Source organism: Vidua chalybeata, chromosome 3 (genome assembly GCF_026979565.1).
Source record: "Vidua chalybeata isolate OUT-0048 chromosome 3, bVidCha1 merged haplotype, whole genome shotgun sequence".
NCBI classification, from domain to species: domain Eukaryota; kingdom Metazoa; phylum Chordata; class Aves; order Passeriformes; family Viduidae; genus Vidua; species Vidua chalybeata.
In genome coordinates, this window is record NC_071532.1 from 7,076,142 (window position 1) to 7,095,306 (window position 19,165).

General features: G+C 40.5%; 1 protein-coding gene across 5 annotated transcripts in view; it reads right to left on the bottom strand.

The window, feature by feature from the left end:
* Positions 1–256: 256 nt before the first annotated feature.
* The window catches only part of MACROD2 (mono-ADP ribosylhydrolase 2), an 852,188-nt gene continuing 833,279 nt past the window's right edge, over positions 257–19,165 (bottom strand). For 4 of the 5 annotated variants that reach the window (XM_053937065.1, XM_053937064.1, XM_053937062.1 and 1 more), the window contains 3 exons: positions 11,012–11,095; positions 5,217–5,285; positions 257–3,380 (listed from right to left, as the gene is read on the bottom strand). In XM_053937065.1, the coding sequence (XP_053793040.1) occupies positions 5,224–5,285; positions 11,012–11,095 (146 nt within the window). In that variant the 3' untranslated portion in view covers positions 257–3,380; positions 5,217–5,223. The remainder of the gene's footprint in view (positions 3,381–5,216; positions 5,286–11,011; positions 11,096–19,165) is intronic. The other variant, XM_053937063.1, reaches the window with a different exon arrangement.

The window sequence follows — 19,165 nt, forward strand, 5'->3', positions numbered from 1 at the left end:
TTGTAACATCTCTTGTGCAGCACTGGGACCAGTCAAGATGCCTTCCCCCTTTGAGCTGTAAGATCCTCTAAAAATCCCCCCTGCCAGGAGATATCTGGTTATTACAAGAATCTGCCAAATGACAAATTTTAATGAGGGTCCAGCTGCATGCGTTGCTGATGGCACATCCAAACCAAAACGTCCTCCGTTGACAACCAAAATTACCTCTGCACCACTGGCATGGTGAGGAGGGCATAAACACACGAGTGGCATTGCCTTGTCTTCAGGACAAGCTTTATTAACTATTTGCTTTAACAAGGTAGTTATGAAGGCATTGGTTCTTTAGGCTACAAGGAAAGTAATGAGACTCAGGTTCAGCATGTAAATGACAAAGTAACAAGAAAGGCATATTTTAACTCATATAACTACTAGACCATCTATTAGAAGACATTTTGCAAGCAACATTCTACATTTCTTTGCATTGAAGTAAAAACATATTTTTTGGTCAAGAAAATTACCTTTTTCAATTTTTACATTTTTTTAAAACTTATATCACAAATGTCAGGGTAAGGCAAATCCTGGATGAACAATATGATAAAAATCCCTATTCCCCAAGAAAATAGATCCACATACTCTGTTAAATTTTGTAATTTTAAAAGCAAAGCTGGCATGCACTGCATATAGAGAAAACTTTTTCTTTTTTTAAATATAATTTAATTCAAGTCCTAAAGCAGAACAGTGTTAATTCAAAGAGAGGCTTTCTCAGTGCTTTATAGAAAGAGTGACAATTAGCTGCAGTGACCCATTATTACAGACTATGTCTCAGTATCACCTTTGGATGTCATCATGGGAGCAGTCACCAGCCTGAGGAATGGTAGGGATGAGCACTTTCAGACACAGGAGAAACAACAATCAAGCACAGCCTCTTACATTGAATGCAAACATCAGCACCCAAAAGCTGCTACTCCCTTTACACCACCTACTGTGAATACATTGTGAGTTTAAATCAAAATCCTTGACATAAATACCAGTGTGGTGATTCTCCATCTAACATTTGTTCTTCTACAAAACCAGCCCCTTACCTTTCTGCATCTCCAGAAGAACATCAGAGACTGACTGCATCGACTGTTATTAACACAGCTGAAAACTCATGCTGCCAAAGTATACTCACTTTATGAGCAGTGAAAAATGCCAACAACTCAAATCAAAACCCACCCAAAGGAAGACAGATATAAACAAGGCTGCAAATAGTACAGTAAGGACTTAATCTACTCATAGGTTTCCTTGCTTTACACTTTCTGGACTTCATGCTTTGCCGACACATCACTGGGCAAATGGTTGTTTCGAAGACTCACTATTGTCTACCAAGGTTAAATAAAAAGCAAAATAAAATTACTGACAGGGGCTAGAGAGTGTCTAATATGATGCATCTTTGCAGCTATTTTTTTTTTCTTTAACTGCCAGTCTTCACAAGACATTTAAGGGATCTTTATCTCCTTCTGAATGACCACTAATGTTAATGTTGGCCATGGGGAATCACGATCAGAAGAGGTACAGAACTATATTCAAGGGACTGGATAGTCTGTTGAAGGTATCACATTTATACCACCTCCTGATGTATTTATCCACTCCTGATCTACCTATTACAACAGCCTGTTTCAATCATAGTAACACAGTATGAGAAATACACAGAAACATGAGGGACCATGCAGAAGAGTCCACATCCCAAAAGACATGTTCTGTCAAGCATGACCCCAAGATTGGGAAAGAAGAGCATCAGAGGCACCTAAAAGGGAGCAAGGAGTCCCTTCAAGAGTATTTGGAGAGAACAAGAGCCAAAGGAATGGTAGTTACCAAATACAGGTAATCTTAGCAAAATTCTCAGACTGATTAATAGTCTAACATTAGCTCATTTACTCCTACAATTGATCCGATCTGGAGTTGTTCATCCACTCCAGGTGATGAAGAAGCTCCTTGAGAGCCCCTCTGGTGCTAGTCACGCCTGGGTGAATATACCACAGGAGGCAGCACACAGAAATACCCTTCTGATCCCACCTCAAGCAAACCTGCTGGAGTGCCACAGAGAAGGGGAGGAGGGGAGGTGGGCGGGGAGCTGTACTTTCTAGGACCTATACTCTCTGCGTGTAATCTGATGCTTTTCCTGTTTTCCTTTCTAATCCTTATTTTTCCTTGACACCCTTTTGAATTAACAACAACCACTGCCTGTCATAGCCCATGTTAGGTACGCTCAGGTCAACCTTGACTTGCTGTTACTCCAGCACAGGATTTACCATTGAAACTGCTCTAGCTGGGATGCACCCAGATCACAGGAGGATAGAGATATGTCTTACCTTTTTTTTTTTTTTTTACTTTTTTTTCCTGTCCCGATATGAAATACCTATTCTGTGATTCAGGAATATTTTGGGTGAAAATAAGAGTAAGGAACCAATTATTTTTATTAAAATTATCAAATTAGAATCAATTACTTTGCTTAAAATTACCAAATAATTCTTAGCAGCACTTTAAAATACAGTTTGTAGCACATCCCACTAGGGACAAAGGTTGCATGCTCTTCCATCCAGTGTATTTTCCATCAGTTTTGGTTACAGTACAGTTGGGAAATGTACATGAAAACCTTTTGTTCCTTTTCTACAAATTTTCAGTGCAGCATTTACTGGCAGAACAATTGACATATGGAGAGACATTCTTATCCAAATAACTGTTAATTGCTTTTTAAAAAAAAATAAAAATCCATGCATATGCAGTGGAAAATGTAATGAGGGCTCACAAAAGCTACTGTGTAAAGCTGTTAAAGCTGGGAGCTGTATTTAAAGATGCCTCTAATGCAGAGTCTTTCCAGCATTGAGGAAATGTCTGTTGTCTACATGTACCCAAAGGTCATACTTACAGCACTGGTTTTGAGATGTGCAGAACTAACTGGAAAAATCAGGATTTAGGGTGCTGGCTGTTTGAGGCTACATGTGTTAGTCACATGTAAGGACATGGTACAGCATAGGCTGATCATGGGAAAGAAGATAAAGATGCTAGAAAAGGGGTGGGCCTGGAAACAGGCTACTGATGATATGATGCAGGAGGAAAAAAGACCCAGTATTAAGAGAGGGACTCACATTTCAGAAGAAACTGTTGTAAATTGCAGGGTTGTAAATTTGCAGGGTTAATTGCAAAACATTGTGACATTACGATTCTTTCCAACAGACTTACAGAATGAAATGCAATGAAGAACAAAGAGAAATTAAAAGCAAAGACTCATTCCCCCAAAAGCTCCCCCCCTCCCAACCCGCTGATCATCTCTGTGTGCTCTTTTCGGCCAAGAATGATGCTGTAGGATGTCAGCGCCTGCCCGTAGGGTTTCCTTGGGTCTCTCCTCTCCTGCATCCTTCCTTTGCCACAGCAGTAGAGAGAAAAGTGGAAAGAAAAAAGTAAAATTTTCAAATGTCTGCACAGAACCCACATCTCATGTTTCCAGCAACAGATGCCTATGGTTTCATTTTTTGTCCAATGTGTCTGTGTGACACAGCTTATGTATAACAGCTACTATTGGGTGAGCAAATTACCTGTGCTTATCAGGGTGTCTTGGTTTTCCAGAGCACCACCAAGCAACAGCTTGATACCAGAGATGCCCATCTCTGGCAGGTGCTTTGGTGACAAACAACACATTAAAGTACTAAAAATAGGAAGCAGATGGACCTCCTTTGCTCCAGAACAACCCTTATGAGTTTCTCTGAGGTTTAACAGGCTGATCAATCCTCCCCGGGGATCACTCCTAGTAATTAAAACAGTAGCAATGGAGTTTGGATGACTTTGACAGTGAGTTGCAATGCATTCGATGCCTGCTTCTAATCCTGTGCGTGCCATTGAACTGCGGAGCAAGACATGGTGTGCCCAGGATCTGGCCCCTTTGCATCAGAAAGATGCCACATCTTGCAGTGGAACTGAAGAGATTTATTAATTGATTACTAATTCATGAGCAAAAATTACTCCAGCCCTAAACATTTACAGATAATAATTTCTATGGGAAAATGCAGCATGAGAAATAGATTGCTTAAGGGCCACATGAAAACTGCAATATTCAAATACCTTTTTTTAAACAGAAGAAGGGTATTACCATATTGATGTATTTTTAAGTTAAGGATTTCATTATTTCCTCTTTTTTTGTTTGAGCAAGAAGCTAAGGGAGTGGGAGGAAGAGTTATGGATGCTGTATTTTAATTAATATTTTGAGGGTGCATCCTATTTTTACTTCAGTACTTTTTAAATGGGACACCATCAGGGCTACTTCTCACTCCAGCAGTATAGTAGCACATCACCTGTATGCTGATAAGGACCAAGAGTCACATTCAATAATAAGACCTTGTATTTTAAATCTCTGTGTTACAGATGCTACCATTGTGCACCTTGCTCTTGTGCTACATGAAACCCCATTACAAGGGTAAAAACAGCATGTTGCTGTTGATGACATTGGTACTTCTCAAAAACCCTACACCAAAGGAAGCAGTGAGCACTGAAAACCACTTCTGAGGGAGAAATGGCTCCTGCTTATTTTTGTTAGGGATGAGACTTGGCCTTCTATCTTCCCACTACATTATTCATTTTAGTCCAGAAGAAATGCTATTTATGCCTATGAAAAACACTTCCTCAACAGCCACCACTGTTCCAGCCACAGCACTATCATTTAGTGTGGAAAGCCATAAAAAGCTCCAAAAGGCAGCAGAGCTCCAGAAGACAGCTCTCTGACTTTGCCTTGTTTTTCAGTGGTATTGCTGAAGAGACATTAGGTATGGAGAGCCAAGGGCAACAAGCCCCTTACAGTGTGAACCTTTTGTTCCCAGAACACAGCTCATAGAGAACTGAGCGTTGTTCCAACCAGTATAAATTGCCTGTCATTTTCCAAAGCAATGCCAAAAATTGTTTGCTCACTCATTCTTCTGTTCCTTGTCTCAGTGCTGTTTTGCCTTCTGATGATCTAAGACCATGCACTACCTACATCCATTAGAGCTGCAGACTGCTGCAATAATATTTGCTTGACAAATAAAGTTTTTCCTTTTTATGATGCAATACAGGCCATATTAGACAATTACTTCTCCTTTGTATTAGGTATTCCTATTTTTTAAAAATATTTGTTAAATTTTAACTTTAATTTAGGTGCTTTCAAAGCAAGTTTTCATACAGAAACTGTATGGAAAATAGGGGAGAAAAAATAGTTGTGAATATCTTACCTGTTACTTAAGCTTTCTGCTCTGTTTCCATTGGATCGTTTATACTTTCAACTTGACTATTCATTTCAGCTGAAAAAGAAATGAGATGGTCATTAAACTCTATTAATGATACTCGTTAAGTTTATCATGTGGAGTAATAACTGCTTTTAAACCAAAAGGGACATTAATTGCATTAAGAAATCTCTTAAGTCATCAAATAGGTCTCTCAGGGGACCCATCCTAACCTGGAGGTCCCTGGACACTATGAGAAACAGTCCTGCAAGGAGGAAGGCTTTAGCATCACTAGAAATGCAAGCCTCTGGCTCTAGATTTGCTCTTTGGTCCACATCCATCCAGTCTGACTTGGGCACCCAACCAAGGAGTCCAGCTCAAGGTCAAAAGGACCTTCATGTCTCTCTGAAGAGATACATGAGATACAGAGCCACAGAGATACAGGTATTGCCAAAGAGTGATCTAGAGTTTTGCTGGACTAAGTGGTCTTGACCCTCTGATTCAAACCTTGACCCTCAGATTCAAACCTTGACCTTCAGATTCAAACACTGGCTTCTGACAAAGTCCCTGATAGGACTCAGGTTGAGCTGCAGGATGAACATAAATCCATTTCCATAGAAAATAGAATCATTTAGGTTGGAAAAGACCCTTAAGATCACTGAATCCAACCAAAAACCTAACACTGCCAAGGCCCACTAAATCATGCCTCTAAATTACAGGAGTCAAGCTGTGACACTTTTGATGCCATCTCAGTTACAGAGATGCTGCTTCCAGAAGTTCTTGAACTGCAAATTACTGGAACCTAGGGGAGGATTCAGAGGCAATGCTACTATATTCCTACAATAATAGTTTGTTAGTGTAAGATCCATTTAAAAGGCAATCTTATTTTCATTTAAAATTACAAAAAAAAAAACCAAACTAAAAAAAAATTAAAAAAAATAAATAGAAGGCTTAAACTAATTTCACTATGACATTTGTCAAAACTGTCATCTAAATTATGGCAGGTGTGATTGATCATAGCGAGGCTAAACATAAATATCTGCAGTTTTAAGACTAATATCTAGTATTTGTTCTGCACTGAATTTGAATGAAGCATTTATAGTAAAACCATTTTTTGTTTCTTTACTCTGGGTTTGTGTTGTGTTATCACCTGTAGATTTGTGAGGCATTTGATATGGGCGACAGGGAAAAACCTCAAACATGAGTAGAAGATTTGGAAATTAAGATGGGAGAGAGGAAGGGAAAAAACCCCAAAATCAATAATGATGCTACTTCTAGCCAGGCAGTATGATGTCTTTTCTAAATCAATATTATGTCAATGTACCTGTTACAGTTTTGATTAATTATTTGTAAATTATTCATCACCCATATGCAGAGAAGATACTGTAATGGCTTCTTGGATGTATGTGATGAATAATACGAAAAGTATCCTCTCCTGATTACAGAGCTCTGATGCACATCACATTTAACAAGCTTGTGTTCTTTAACAATATTTTCATGGAAAAGGCAGGACGCTTAATAAAAAAAATCACTGAAGGAAGGCTGCTGCACACTGACAGCAGCATCCTCTCCCAGCCTCATCATGCTGGACAGCCCCACTGGCAGTATTTGTTGAAAATACCGTCAGCCTTCACTCATGTTCTACAGAAACCTCCTGCAAAATAAATCTGGACTCGAGACCTGTGGTGAGGCTCTGTCAGCATTCCAGATGAACTTTTTCCTTCGTATTTGTGTTGGAGCTCAGCTCTTTGCATGAGCTCTACTAGGGCAGGGAGGTCTGACTGAAGGATGGGCTTCTGCAGACCACTGAGTGAACCCCAACATTTGCCACTATGATTCCACACAATTCTCTCTGTTTAGCTGGAAGCATAGTGAAGCACAGCAGTGAAGGACATAGCACAAGAACACAGGGAAGAACTGCCACTAGGTATGGTGGGGATGTGACTCACAATCCTCTGTTCCTCTCAGCACAAGGTGGTGTCAGAAAGGCATCATTAACCCTGGGTGTTCTACATCCAATCACATCACAAGTTGAAATAGGGCTTCTCCCTGATAAGCAAGGTTTTTCGAGGTTTTAAACTGCTAACTCAATTTAGCAGTCTGGTTGCATCTCCCCATAATATGCTACATCAGCCAACAACTCTGAGGAGCACCTGGAGTGCAAAAAGATCATATCTTCTAAATTCAGTTTTACCTGCACCTCCTTCTGCACCTTCACAGATGGTTTTTATGCCAGAAATGGACATCTCTGAACAATGGATGTGGACTTTCTCAGACTGATTTCTTTTAAATTTTGACCCACTGGGGGACAAAATGATAAACTCTCAAATGATGACTGGGCTGGGATTTCTCCCCCAAAAGAAAGTTCCTTGCAAGAGGAGAAGAAATAACCCAGCAAATAATTCCCATCCATAACAAAACTGTGGTTGTTGCTGACCTGGGGGATGTGCTTTGGCAGTGCAACATTATTCCTCATCCCTGCAAGACAGCTATGTGCTTAAAGGTTAGCTAGCCAGCAATGACAGCACGGCATGTAAGAGGAGAAGACAGGCAAATGGGAGACTGGAGAGCCAAGTTAAAGTAATTGCTAGAGAATTAGTGCATTTCTTTAGCCTAGGGTATTATGCTGTAGACCTGGACAGCAGATGACACCAAAATACTAGTGTTTTGGTTTAAATCAGGATGCAGCTTCCCACAGGCTTGAAACAAAAAAGATGATGTAGCAACCCCATTGTGAAAACTTTGATTTGACTAATACAAGCTGGAAACTAAAAATTGCCTTAGTAATCTCTAGAGCTTTGGTGGAAGAAGAAAGAAGGGGTGGAAGGGAGGGAGGGAGGAAGGAAGGGAGGGAGAGAGGGAGGGAAGACTCCAGGAAGGAAGGAAAGAAGGGAGGGAAAAAGCAAGGGAGAAAGAGAAAGCAAGAAGGGAAGGGAAGGGAAGGGAAGGGAAGGGAAGGGAAGGAAGGGAAGGGAAGGGAAGGGAAGGGAAGGGAAGGGAAGGGAAGGGAAGGGAAGGGAAGGGAAGGGAAGGGAAGGGAAGGGAAGGGAAGGGAAGGGAAGGGAAGGGAAGGGAAGGGAAGGGAAGGGAAGGGAAGGGAAGGGAAGGAAGGGAAGGGAAGGGAAGGGAAGGGAAGGGAAGGGAAGGGAAGGGAAGGGAAGGGAAGGGAAGGGAAGGGAAGGGAAGGGAAGGGAAGGGAAGGGAAGGGAAGGAAGGGAAGGGAAGGGAAGGGAAGGGAAGGGAAGGGAAGGGAAGGGAAGGGAAGGGAAGGGAAGGGAAGGAAAAAGAAGGCTGCTGTCAGGGAAATACCATCTAAGAACCTAATCACCAAAGGTGGGGATTACCGTCATTAAAAAAAAACTAATCAGCAAATCTGTCCTGGGTAGAAGAAATTTAATATACAAGGGTCTTTGTTCTGATGGCTGATGGAAATGGGCAGGACAAGTATGTGTCTGTATACATAGCCCTAATCCAGGCTACAGATGCACCTTCTGACAGTTTTCCTGATGGAGAATCAATCCCAGGTCTCAAATAATAGTAATTTCTCAAATATATCACCCTCATGGACCTGCCCACTGGATGAACAATATCGAGATCCACCTAAGCTGTCTAAACTCTCTGCATCTCTAATGCATTTTCCACTGTGCCCTTGAACGTGAAATTAAACCACAAGAGCCGGGCTGCCAAGGGGGATGCAGTGATACATGCTTGTGCTTTCAGCTCTGAAGCAATGAGCTCTCCTGGGGTGGAAAGAAGGGGACCAGAGAAAAAATTGGCAATTTACATAAAAATTACTGTTAAAGGGAATGAGTTAGATCCTTCCTCTCTTTTTTTTTTTTTTAACATGCAGTGTATGTCCACAAGGAAAATCACCCTGTAACATAATCCTAATAGCAGTTTAAGCTGTCTAGAAATAAAAACTTCCCTGACAAGTGAAATACGTTTTGGCAGTCTAAGCAAACACCCTTTTCCTGTTCTTTCATATAACTTAGAAAGTTCAAAGAAAAGGAAGGTACAAGATGAGTCATATATAGAAGACGTTACAAGACAAGCCAGATTTGAAACAGAGAAACCTATCAAGATCCTCATTTCAGAAACTGCTAGCTGGTCCTGCTGTCCTGTCCTATGGGCACATGTTGAAACAGCTATGCAATCACTTTCCTTTCCAGCCAGAAATCCCTTAAGATATTCCTTTAGTAAATTTGTATTTGTTTTCACTAAGGAGCCCAAAGTATCCCATGGATTCACAATTCAAATGCTTTAATGTGCTGTGACTTTTGGGCTTGTTCAAAGAATGAGTCAAGAAGGCTCCTTTGGCTTTATTCTGCACTTCTACTTGTAATAGCATAATCTCTAGCATTTTTTAATAAAGAAAAGTTCATTATGCACACTTGCTTTTCCTGTGCTTGCAAACTTCTTTACAGGCCAGTATCTAATCAGTCACCAATTCAAATGCTGCAGCACAATCTGACATCAGAGAAAGGAAATCAGCATCAGATTCTTTGTGTAACTAATAGCAAAAACTATATAATTGGTTTGTCTTTGAGATGTATAAAAGTGTCCCTTCGATTTATATTATATCAATGTTGAGGAGGTTAAAGAAAGAGTTAAAAAATAGCCTTCACTACAGGGAGGAGTCTGTGGGTATAAAATAAGGATTGGACACCCAATCCCAAACCCACTGCTGTTTGGGGCAGTAAAAATGCCCCTCTGTGTAAAACCCAACAAAATCCTGTATATAGCTCTGTTACACTACAAGAGCTGACCAAAATGAGTGAAAAAGGCCTCACCAAAGCCTAAGCACCAATATGCTGATTCCCACCATAATTTCTTTACACACAGGATGAGTCAAGGAAGTAAATTATTTTTTGTTTACAAGGATATTTCACACTGTAGATTTTGAGTAGCATCCTAGTACTCAGCCCTTGATGGAATTTGCCACACAGATGGGTCATTGGCTCACCAAGATCAATGTTGGAGGAATATAATTGTCAAGTCAGGAATTATGTGTTGATTATGTCCACAAACCTGACTGGAACTGCTGTTGGGTCAACTAAATTGTGGTTGTTTTATTAACAGTAAAAGTCTCACAGCTGACCAAGAATGAGACTAACATACAAGTTCAGAGTGGTTATACTTCCAAACACTTCCCCCTTGATGGAGTTAGGCACCAGCACAAAAATATTCAGAAATAATCCTCTGACTGCAGTTAGACCCCCAACCTCTTGGCCAATTCTGTATCAAGACCAACATTACAGTGGGTCTAAAATATTACTTAATTAAAAGGCAGGCAGTGTAGAACATATCAACTGAACACATTAACCCAATCAAATTAAAAAGCAGGGCTACAGTGCTGAAAATTACTTCCACCAGACTCACAAGACAGTAGAGGTGGTGTAAACTCTCAGAAAGACTCAGCTGAAGAGACTGTAAATATAATTCAATTTTTTTTTTAGGAGGAAACATAGAAACAAACTCCAGAAAGGCAATGCTAGATATCAACTTCAGGACAATATACAGAGTCATAGAATGGTTTTGCTTGGAAAAGACTTTAAAGACCATGTAGTTGTACTCCCCTGCCTTGGGCAAGGACACCTTTCACCATCAGGTTGTTCCAAGCCCCCATGAGCCTGGTCTTGAACACTTCCAGGAATGGGGCATCCACAGCTCTCTGGACAACCTGTTCCACTGCCTCCCTACCCTCATAGTGAACAATTCCCTACTAATATCCAATCTAAACACATTCTTTGTCAGATTAAAGCCATTACCCTAAAAAATTAATTGAAAATAACAGAACAACATACCATCCTTATTTGAAACATCTGCTGCTTGACTTGCAAGGTCAATTTTCATAGGCTCCATGGAAGTTTCCTCTTGCTCTTTTATCCCTGTAATATAAGCCAAAGAAGGAGAAAAATCAATACCCACAGTACCTGATTAATATCTAATTCTCAGACTCTTCATGTCTGGCTTTTTTTTTCCTTCTGGCAAGCTCTTACCTTTGTAGACTCCACTGTTGTATAGTGGCACCCACTAGAGAAGAGGACAAAGGATATAGGGAGAACACGACTTGAAAACAATTGCCTGAATATTTTTAGCAATTCAAATTATTTTTGAACTGAGATTGTTAAAATCACATCATGGTGTGTGCTTCTGCCTCCCCACCATTCCTTTCTCATCACTTTTAAAGAATCCCTTCTGCTCATAAAATGAAATATATGATGGAGACTTAATCACAGTTATAAAGTTTCTATAGCCAGCAGAAAGAAAATACAGTGAAGTGTTCAAATACATCGGGTAGCCAAACACAAACTAGAATATGAATGTAGGAAAATGCATTTTATCACTGTAACTCAATATTTTTATCTCTTCTGCCCCAGGCATGTCTGGAAGCTTAGATTCAAACTAACAGTATTTGAAAAGGAAAAACAATGAATTTGCTGTTTTAGACAGAGTTCTACTATTCTGCCATTGGCTAAAAAGCCAATTTTTATTTACATTCCATCATGCTACTTCTCTACTTCTGTGGCCGCTGTAAAGCCTGTTGCGCTCATCCTGTGACAGAACTCTAGGATATCAGGTGATTGGTCACTAAGGGATCCAGGCATGTGGGTGGTTATAATGAGACAGCGGAGTGTAGTAAGGACTCAGATATTTCAGAAACATTTCATTCATAAACTGAAATAATTTACCCGTTCAACAACACAGATGAAACCTTCACTGTGTCTCAAAAAGCTCCTTCTTTCTCCTGTGGAATTCTAAAGTGGGGTTTTTAAGTCCACCGGAGTGTACTACATTTATTTTGTCCATAAAAATGTATCTACTACTGAAAATTTCAGCCACTTTTCCTTCTAATTTTATCTGCAAAACAATGGTATAATGGAGACTTTAATTTTCTCTTTGCTTGCTGTGATGGCCAATGCGATTTTCACTGGCAACTTCTGCCACACTACCTATAGAATCATAGAATCATAGAATCATTAAGGTAGGAAAAGATATCTAAGATATCTTTATATCTTTTATATCTTGTTAACCCAAGACTGCTAAGTACACCACAAAACCATGTCCTCAAGTACTACATCCACTCACCTTCTGAACATTTCCAGGGTTGGGGATTCCACCGCTTCCCTGGGCAGCCTATTCCAATGCCTGACCTACAGTCCTACCAAGTTTGGGGGATGGACGACTTTACAGTGATAGAAATGTTACTTATCATTTTAACAGTCCTTATTTCTCACGCAGAAACTTTTCAGTGGATCATCATATCACCAGCTTCACCTCTTCCTCACTGGTTAAAAACATCTCCCCACAGAAGCAAACAAAATGCTTGTAAATATCTGTGAATGCTGCATATCTGCCTGAAATTGCCCCTTTGTGGGTGCATCAAGCTCCAGATGCTTCTCCAGGGAATTCATGAGAGTGAGCGTGGTTATCTCCTGTGGTTTTTTATGTACCAACTTCCCCAAGATTTCCCAGTGCTCACCCACCTGTCTTTTTGGCTCATGCAAAAGGTAAACCCAGGTGACCCGACACAAATAATATGTATATAGCAGGAATTTGTCAAGTACAAGACTGAATAGGTGTTTCAAAATCCCTGCCTGACTTCTCCTGGCAAAATCAATATGAAATTTGAGGGACCATGAAAACACTGATTAATGAAGGAAGATACACAGACGTTATGATTGTGATGCATTTTGATAACAAAATTTTGAAAAATCTCAGAATAATCAGGTGGGCTGGGAGGAAGCTTAAAAACCATTTAGTTCCAATCCCTCTGCCATGGGCAGGGACACCTTCCACTAGACCAGGTTGTTCCGAGCCACATCCAACCTGCCCTTGAATAATTAATGGAATGGGGCAATGACAGCTTCACAAGGCAATATGTGCCAGGGCCTCACCACCCTCTGAGTAAAGGATTTCCTCCTAATATCCAGTCTTAAATCTACTCTTTCATGTTAAAAACATTCCTCTTTGTCCTACTGACTGTCTCTACATGAGTGAAGCCTGCAGTGGATGCAGCTCTACCCATGAAGACACCCTGATGTCTGATGTAGGTATTTGGGATGTCTGCTAAACACCCACATGCTCCAACTGGCAGCTGCTACCTCTGAATCTTTGACTCCTCTAAACCACCATGTATTAACCAAATAAAGGAGATATGATATGACAGGTTATGTCTGGCCTCCCAGTTTCTCCTCTTGTCACTGCCTGAAGATGACCACATGAAGTTCCCAGCCCTTATCACAAGAACTTTAACTAGCCAGCATGCCTGGCTTCAGCACACTGCTGAAAGGTCTTTTGCTTTCCATTTCAGAAATCTCTCATGCAGCTGACAGGTGCAAAGGTTTATTGGCACAGTGCGAGGTGATGATGGAGGCTAATGAAAGAGAATTTTATGGACACATGTGCATATGTAAATTTGTGCACACGTGCCTAGTTCCAGTTGTCTTCCATTTGCAGTGATAACATCAGGCATGGGATGGGGGGTGGTAAACCTAGAAAGAGGCTAGGAAGAGTAACAACGGCATCAACAGATCTGCAAAATTTTTTTCAGAGGTTTAGGATCATAAATACTGTCAGAAGAGTTGCTTTTGTTCTGCTTTTTCACCTTCTTTCCATGTCTGAAACTCTGATTCCCCATCCTTTCTAGGAGGGGATTGTTGCAGTATCAGTGGTTTTTACACTGGGAGTTCACTGTTGGATATTGTCAGCAAGAAAATTATAGTGGGAAACAATGTTCAGGGGCAACCTAGGCAGAAGATATTTTAAACTTTTACTAACCTGAGCACCTCTGCAAATCTTGGGAGGAGATTTTCACAGTTTACCATCTCATTTTCTGGGAAAATTTACAAATTCACTTAATATAAATGTAATTTCTTCCTTCATTATTACTATGGGATGGACACAGGAACATTCACTATACTGCCATGCATGTGGGAAGGGTATTATCCAAAATAGCTCCCCTGCTGTGCAGTCAATTCAAGTTCACTTTGAGATCAGCCCAATTCACATAAACAGCAGAATTTGATCAATACCAGAAACTGCCTTGACAACCAATTTATTCATGAGGCCTCTCCCTCGATCTAATTCCTTCAGGTTAAAGCACAAACAAGCAAAGGGTGTTAGGTCTCCATGCAGGAGCCGAGAGCTCCTGAGGGGAGGGAGCCCAGGAGATACCGCTTTCAATATCAATTCTCATTTCCAATTGTGCTCCTGCCAGAGCTCATTACCTGAACCCTTTGCCAACTGGTCACACAATCAGCTCAGCACTGAGAAACAATGGGCTGCTGGCATGGGCGAGCAGGGCTCCCAGCCTTTTCCAATGCATAAGACAAGTATATACCAGGAAGACAGAAATCTGTATACACTTATATAATCTCTTCTTTTTTTCCCTTAATAATCACTTGTTCCATGTGCTTACAGTTAATACAACATTTTCTCTAGAGATGATTTTCCCCCCTCTAAATTCACATACTGTTTACAAGATTAACATGAAGCTCTTGTGGTACCTCTCGGTACCTTAGCATTGATTTTAAAATTGCCCAAACATAGAGGTTAGGCATCTGTTTTATGAATCCCCAGTAAATTCTAATGAGTAAAAAGCATAACCCTTGTCTTCCTCATCATCCTCTTTCTCCCTTTGCACAAGGTTTACATCTATTTCAAGCAACAAAAGCAGGCAGCAATCCAGGCTTAGGAGCTGTTACAACCCAAAAACTCAGTTTCTGCCCTGAGCTGCCTACCTTAAGGATGCTTATTTCTCTTTGATGAGTTTCAAGGGGGGTTCTCCTGGCAGAACCTTCGAGACAAGCCTTGACATTGGATGTGAGTCAGGGATGTCAAGTGGGCTCTGAACCAGGAACCTGGGTTCCTGCTATTAATTTCTAGCTTGTAAATAATGTCAGAGACCCCCTTTAAGACAAACAGAAGAACCGGTTTTATGTGTAAATTCGTTCTGTCAGTGTAATCACATACTCCATGGTAACTTAAATCTTTAAAAATCCCCAATTATAGAAGTCTTGTAATAAGTGGGAAATCCTGGCCCTAAGATCATTCTGAATATTTGAGGGAGAAAAGAGTTGGCAATACTACAAGAATCCTGAAAACTATTTTTACAGGCAAAATGGCAGTGCCATTATTCTCATAGCTAGTCTGCTTCACAATTCTGGGTGTTGCCACAGGAATTCAAATAAAATACTATCCTGCCCACAGACAAGGTGCAACCTGAAGAAATTCATTAGCTGTAAATTATTTGTAAAGGAGTTGCTTCTACTTCTGTTCTATACTTGTGTTCAGCTATACTGAACAATCCAGATTTCTCCAATTCATACCCACTGTTGTTTTGAGTTCAGTTGTAAATATGCTTCCCCTAATCACAAGACTCTGAGAGTCAGGCACATTAAAAAAAAAAAAAAATCCAAATTTCTCTGTTTAAAATTGGAACACACCTTTTTTCATCTGCAGTAACAAGACCAAACCAAACAAACCAAACAAACAAAAAAAAAAAAAACCAAAAAAAAACCAAAAAAAAAAAAACCAAAAAAAAACACCAAAAAAACAAACCCAAAAAACAGACAAAGCTCTTCTGACCAACAGCTGCATTGTCTTTTCTGTCAAAACCAGTTCCCATTTTCTTGCTCTGCGAATAGTCGGAGTTGTTTTTTTCCTTCTTTCCAGTCATTTCATTGTAGCACTTTGCTAATGTGACTGTCAAGCCTTCACATCCTTGGTTTACTGCTGTATTTTAGTAACATTATAAAGGCTGCCTCATTTAGAAACGGAAGCTGTCTGTGATACAAGGATTCTGGTTGACTCCTGTTTGATATCCATCTGGGATGACTGGCCCTTTTAATCAGACCGGATTCTACCACATCAAATATTTGTGCTGTCTTTTTGTATGACTTTACAGGTATAAGCACTCAACCTGCTGCTCTTGGGGCACTAAGAAAAAAAACAGCAATCCTTTTCCATCTGTACTTCTTTATGTTTGAGCTGGAGGGCAGTTTTCTCCATTTTTGTCCTTCTGCAATGAGCAGGTCAAGCTTGACAGTTCCGAATCTGCAGGAATGGCACTGCCACCACCATGCCTCTCGCTGTTCAGCGTGGCTCAGTAAACAACAAACAACTCCATCTGTTATATCAGGAATACGACACCTCCATCAACCACCACCCTGTCCCCAGCAATTATGCTCCACAGAGATGAAAGAAAATTCCAGGACGGAGATTTCAAAGGAGGGTGTGCTGTTTATGGTACCAGCTTTTCTGGGCTTTTCAAGGCACTGAGTGAGCATCATTCTGGATTTGTGTTGCAGCCCCTTCATTATTAATTGGAGTGTGTACCCTCCTTTTTGGCATTTTGGCTTCCCAGAGTAAGCTTCTGTTTGTACTTCTGTTTTCCAGAGCAACAAAGAGTGATGAATCTCCCTTTTCCTCCAGTGCAGTGTGTGTCAGCTCAGCTCTCTGTTTGTGCACACAACTGTACCTAAAGGCATGATGCTGCTCCCAGCCACTGTTATTCCCAGTTCAAGCTGAACAGCAATTTAAAAAAAAAAAAAAATGCAATTTAAAAGTGTCTAAGATCTGCTTATCCCTATCCCCTTCAAGCCTTTTATTAAACATACTGTTAGTAAAATCCCATTGTGCCAACCATTCTCCAAAGGTGAGTATGGGAGGCTAGTGAGGATTGTCACTCAGCAATACAGTCCATAAGAGCCACACTAATTTGGCACATCTAAAACCACTCATGTCCAACAGGAGCACTTTGTGTATTTTGTCTCTCTCTAAAAACAGGATAAACCTGCACATAGCAGGCTCTTGATGAATGCAAGGCACATTGTTTTAAGAAAAGCCTTTTTGATTTTTTCTTTAATTCTGGAAAAATGTGTAAAAGGCCATGTCATTGTTTTCCCTCATCAGAGAAGGAACCTGAAGCATAGAATGTTTGAAATGGAGCACCCAAAAAATTTCATCTCATCCCTCAATTGCTGGCTGTTAACACGACTAAAATGTTGCCTGGTTGTGATCAAACTAGTAGATCACCTGTCCTGAATGACTTCCAAAGCACTTATGCTCCACCCCTGCCTACAAAGAAGGCAAATAGTATGCTCAGTAGCATTATGACGAGTGAAGGGAACAGAAATGGTATGATTATTTACCTCTCTTTACCATTCTGTCATTTTTTTCCTGCTGTTTGTGAAACTCATGAGTGATTTGGTTCAGTTCCTGATCACTACCTGCCTCATCCTGAGAATTGTGTAGGTGTGAGGAATTAGAGCACTAGGGGACCCTTTTGTGTAAGCCTTAGAACATCTACATATTTCCTAGGGCACACCTTTTACCAGAGGGAATGATGCTGGGCATTCAGAAATATCTTCTGAATTCCATGGCCATGTGAGCCAGCCTGTTGAAAGACAGCTTCCTGCCAGAATGATATCTGCACCTCTACTCCCATCACAATATCACTGTTCTCCACACACTCACCAGGCTCATCACCGCATACCTGCTAGCACAACAGCTCTCTCCAGCAGCTTTAATTCCTCTCTGCACCATTAATCTGTGGTGAGGATTCCTGGCCTTAATTTTGATGAACCAATGTGGGAGCCCAAATGCTTTAATAGGCCTTTCTTTCCCTTTGGTCCCTCCACTAAAAACCAGAACAACTTAATAGCCTGTGTTGCCATCAGCAGCACATACTCTGTCTCTATTCCTTTTCAATCTTTTATTCACTGTATTTTCTGAGCACTTCAAATGATCTTGAGAAAACCACAGAAAATCAGACTCTGATAGCAAAGAGATCCTGGATCTCCTAAGCAGGACAGATTTGTCAGAATGTGACACTGTTTCAAAAAAAAGGGGAAAGAAACTTTCCATTTTGTTCCAAAGTAATAACTCCAAACATAAAGGAGACTGAGTCAGTCCTCAGCTTTGAGCAGTAGGGCAAGAAGCAGATGGGTACCTGTAGAGAACAGAAACAATATTTATAATAGAAATTATAAGGAAAAGATGGGGAAGAGGGGAAGAACCTCAGAGAACCTCAAACCACTCAAGAGCTGAAAGTTAGAAGAGTTCCTCTCAGAGAAGCATCCTCACCTTTCATGGAGAACCCACTCCATCCACACAGGGCAAAAGGAGGCTTTGCCCAAGCTTATGATAATGTACTGATGGGGTTTCTCATCCTTCTGGCTTGCAAGCACTTATTTCTGAGGCCACTGCTTCTGAAAGAAATTACTGCTGAGCAAAAGAGTAGCCTTAGAAAATATTCTGTTCAATTCCTTTTCAAGAAGACTATTACCAAAATTAATGAAGAATGAGCTTCAAAGTAGCGGTGGACAGCAGCTGAGGGTGTATGGATCTAACTGAAATGCAGTAACAATATACAATGTGGGAGAAAGACTCTTCCCTGATATTTATCCAGAGACCCCAACCTAAATTTTGCAGCTTAAAATAGAACACATTATTTACAAACACGGAGAGGCATATGAAGTTGAACAAAGTTCTGCTAATAGATGTCTAGATCATTCCTGTGACATTGGGTAAAAACTGGAGCAGCTTGTTTTGAAAGCTAAGGCATGTTTTTCCTCAACCATCCTGCTTTCACTCCATACTATTGAAAATTTCTCAAAGTTCTGTTATACCTCAAGGTACCAAATATAAACTGGAGGCCAAAACCATATAACACGGAGTCTGAACAAAAGTCTTTAAGAAACAAAAAAGAGGGGGGAAAAGAGGAGCACACAACCATCTCTGTATGTTTCTTATCAGAGAATATACTTTCAAAAAGATGCAGGATTTTCCCTTTAGCACTGGAAATCATATCCCCTCTATCCATCAAACTATATTTTAACATAGAGGTTGCTCCAGATGCCAGCACACACAGGTCAACATTTTCAACAATAGCGGACTAATGTTAAGAGCACTTTAAAATAGAGTTTCAATCCCTTTTTTTCAAAAGCTTCAAG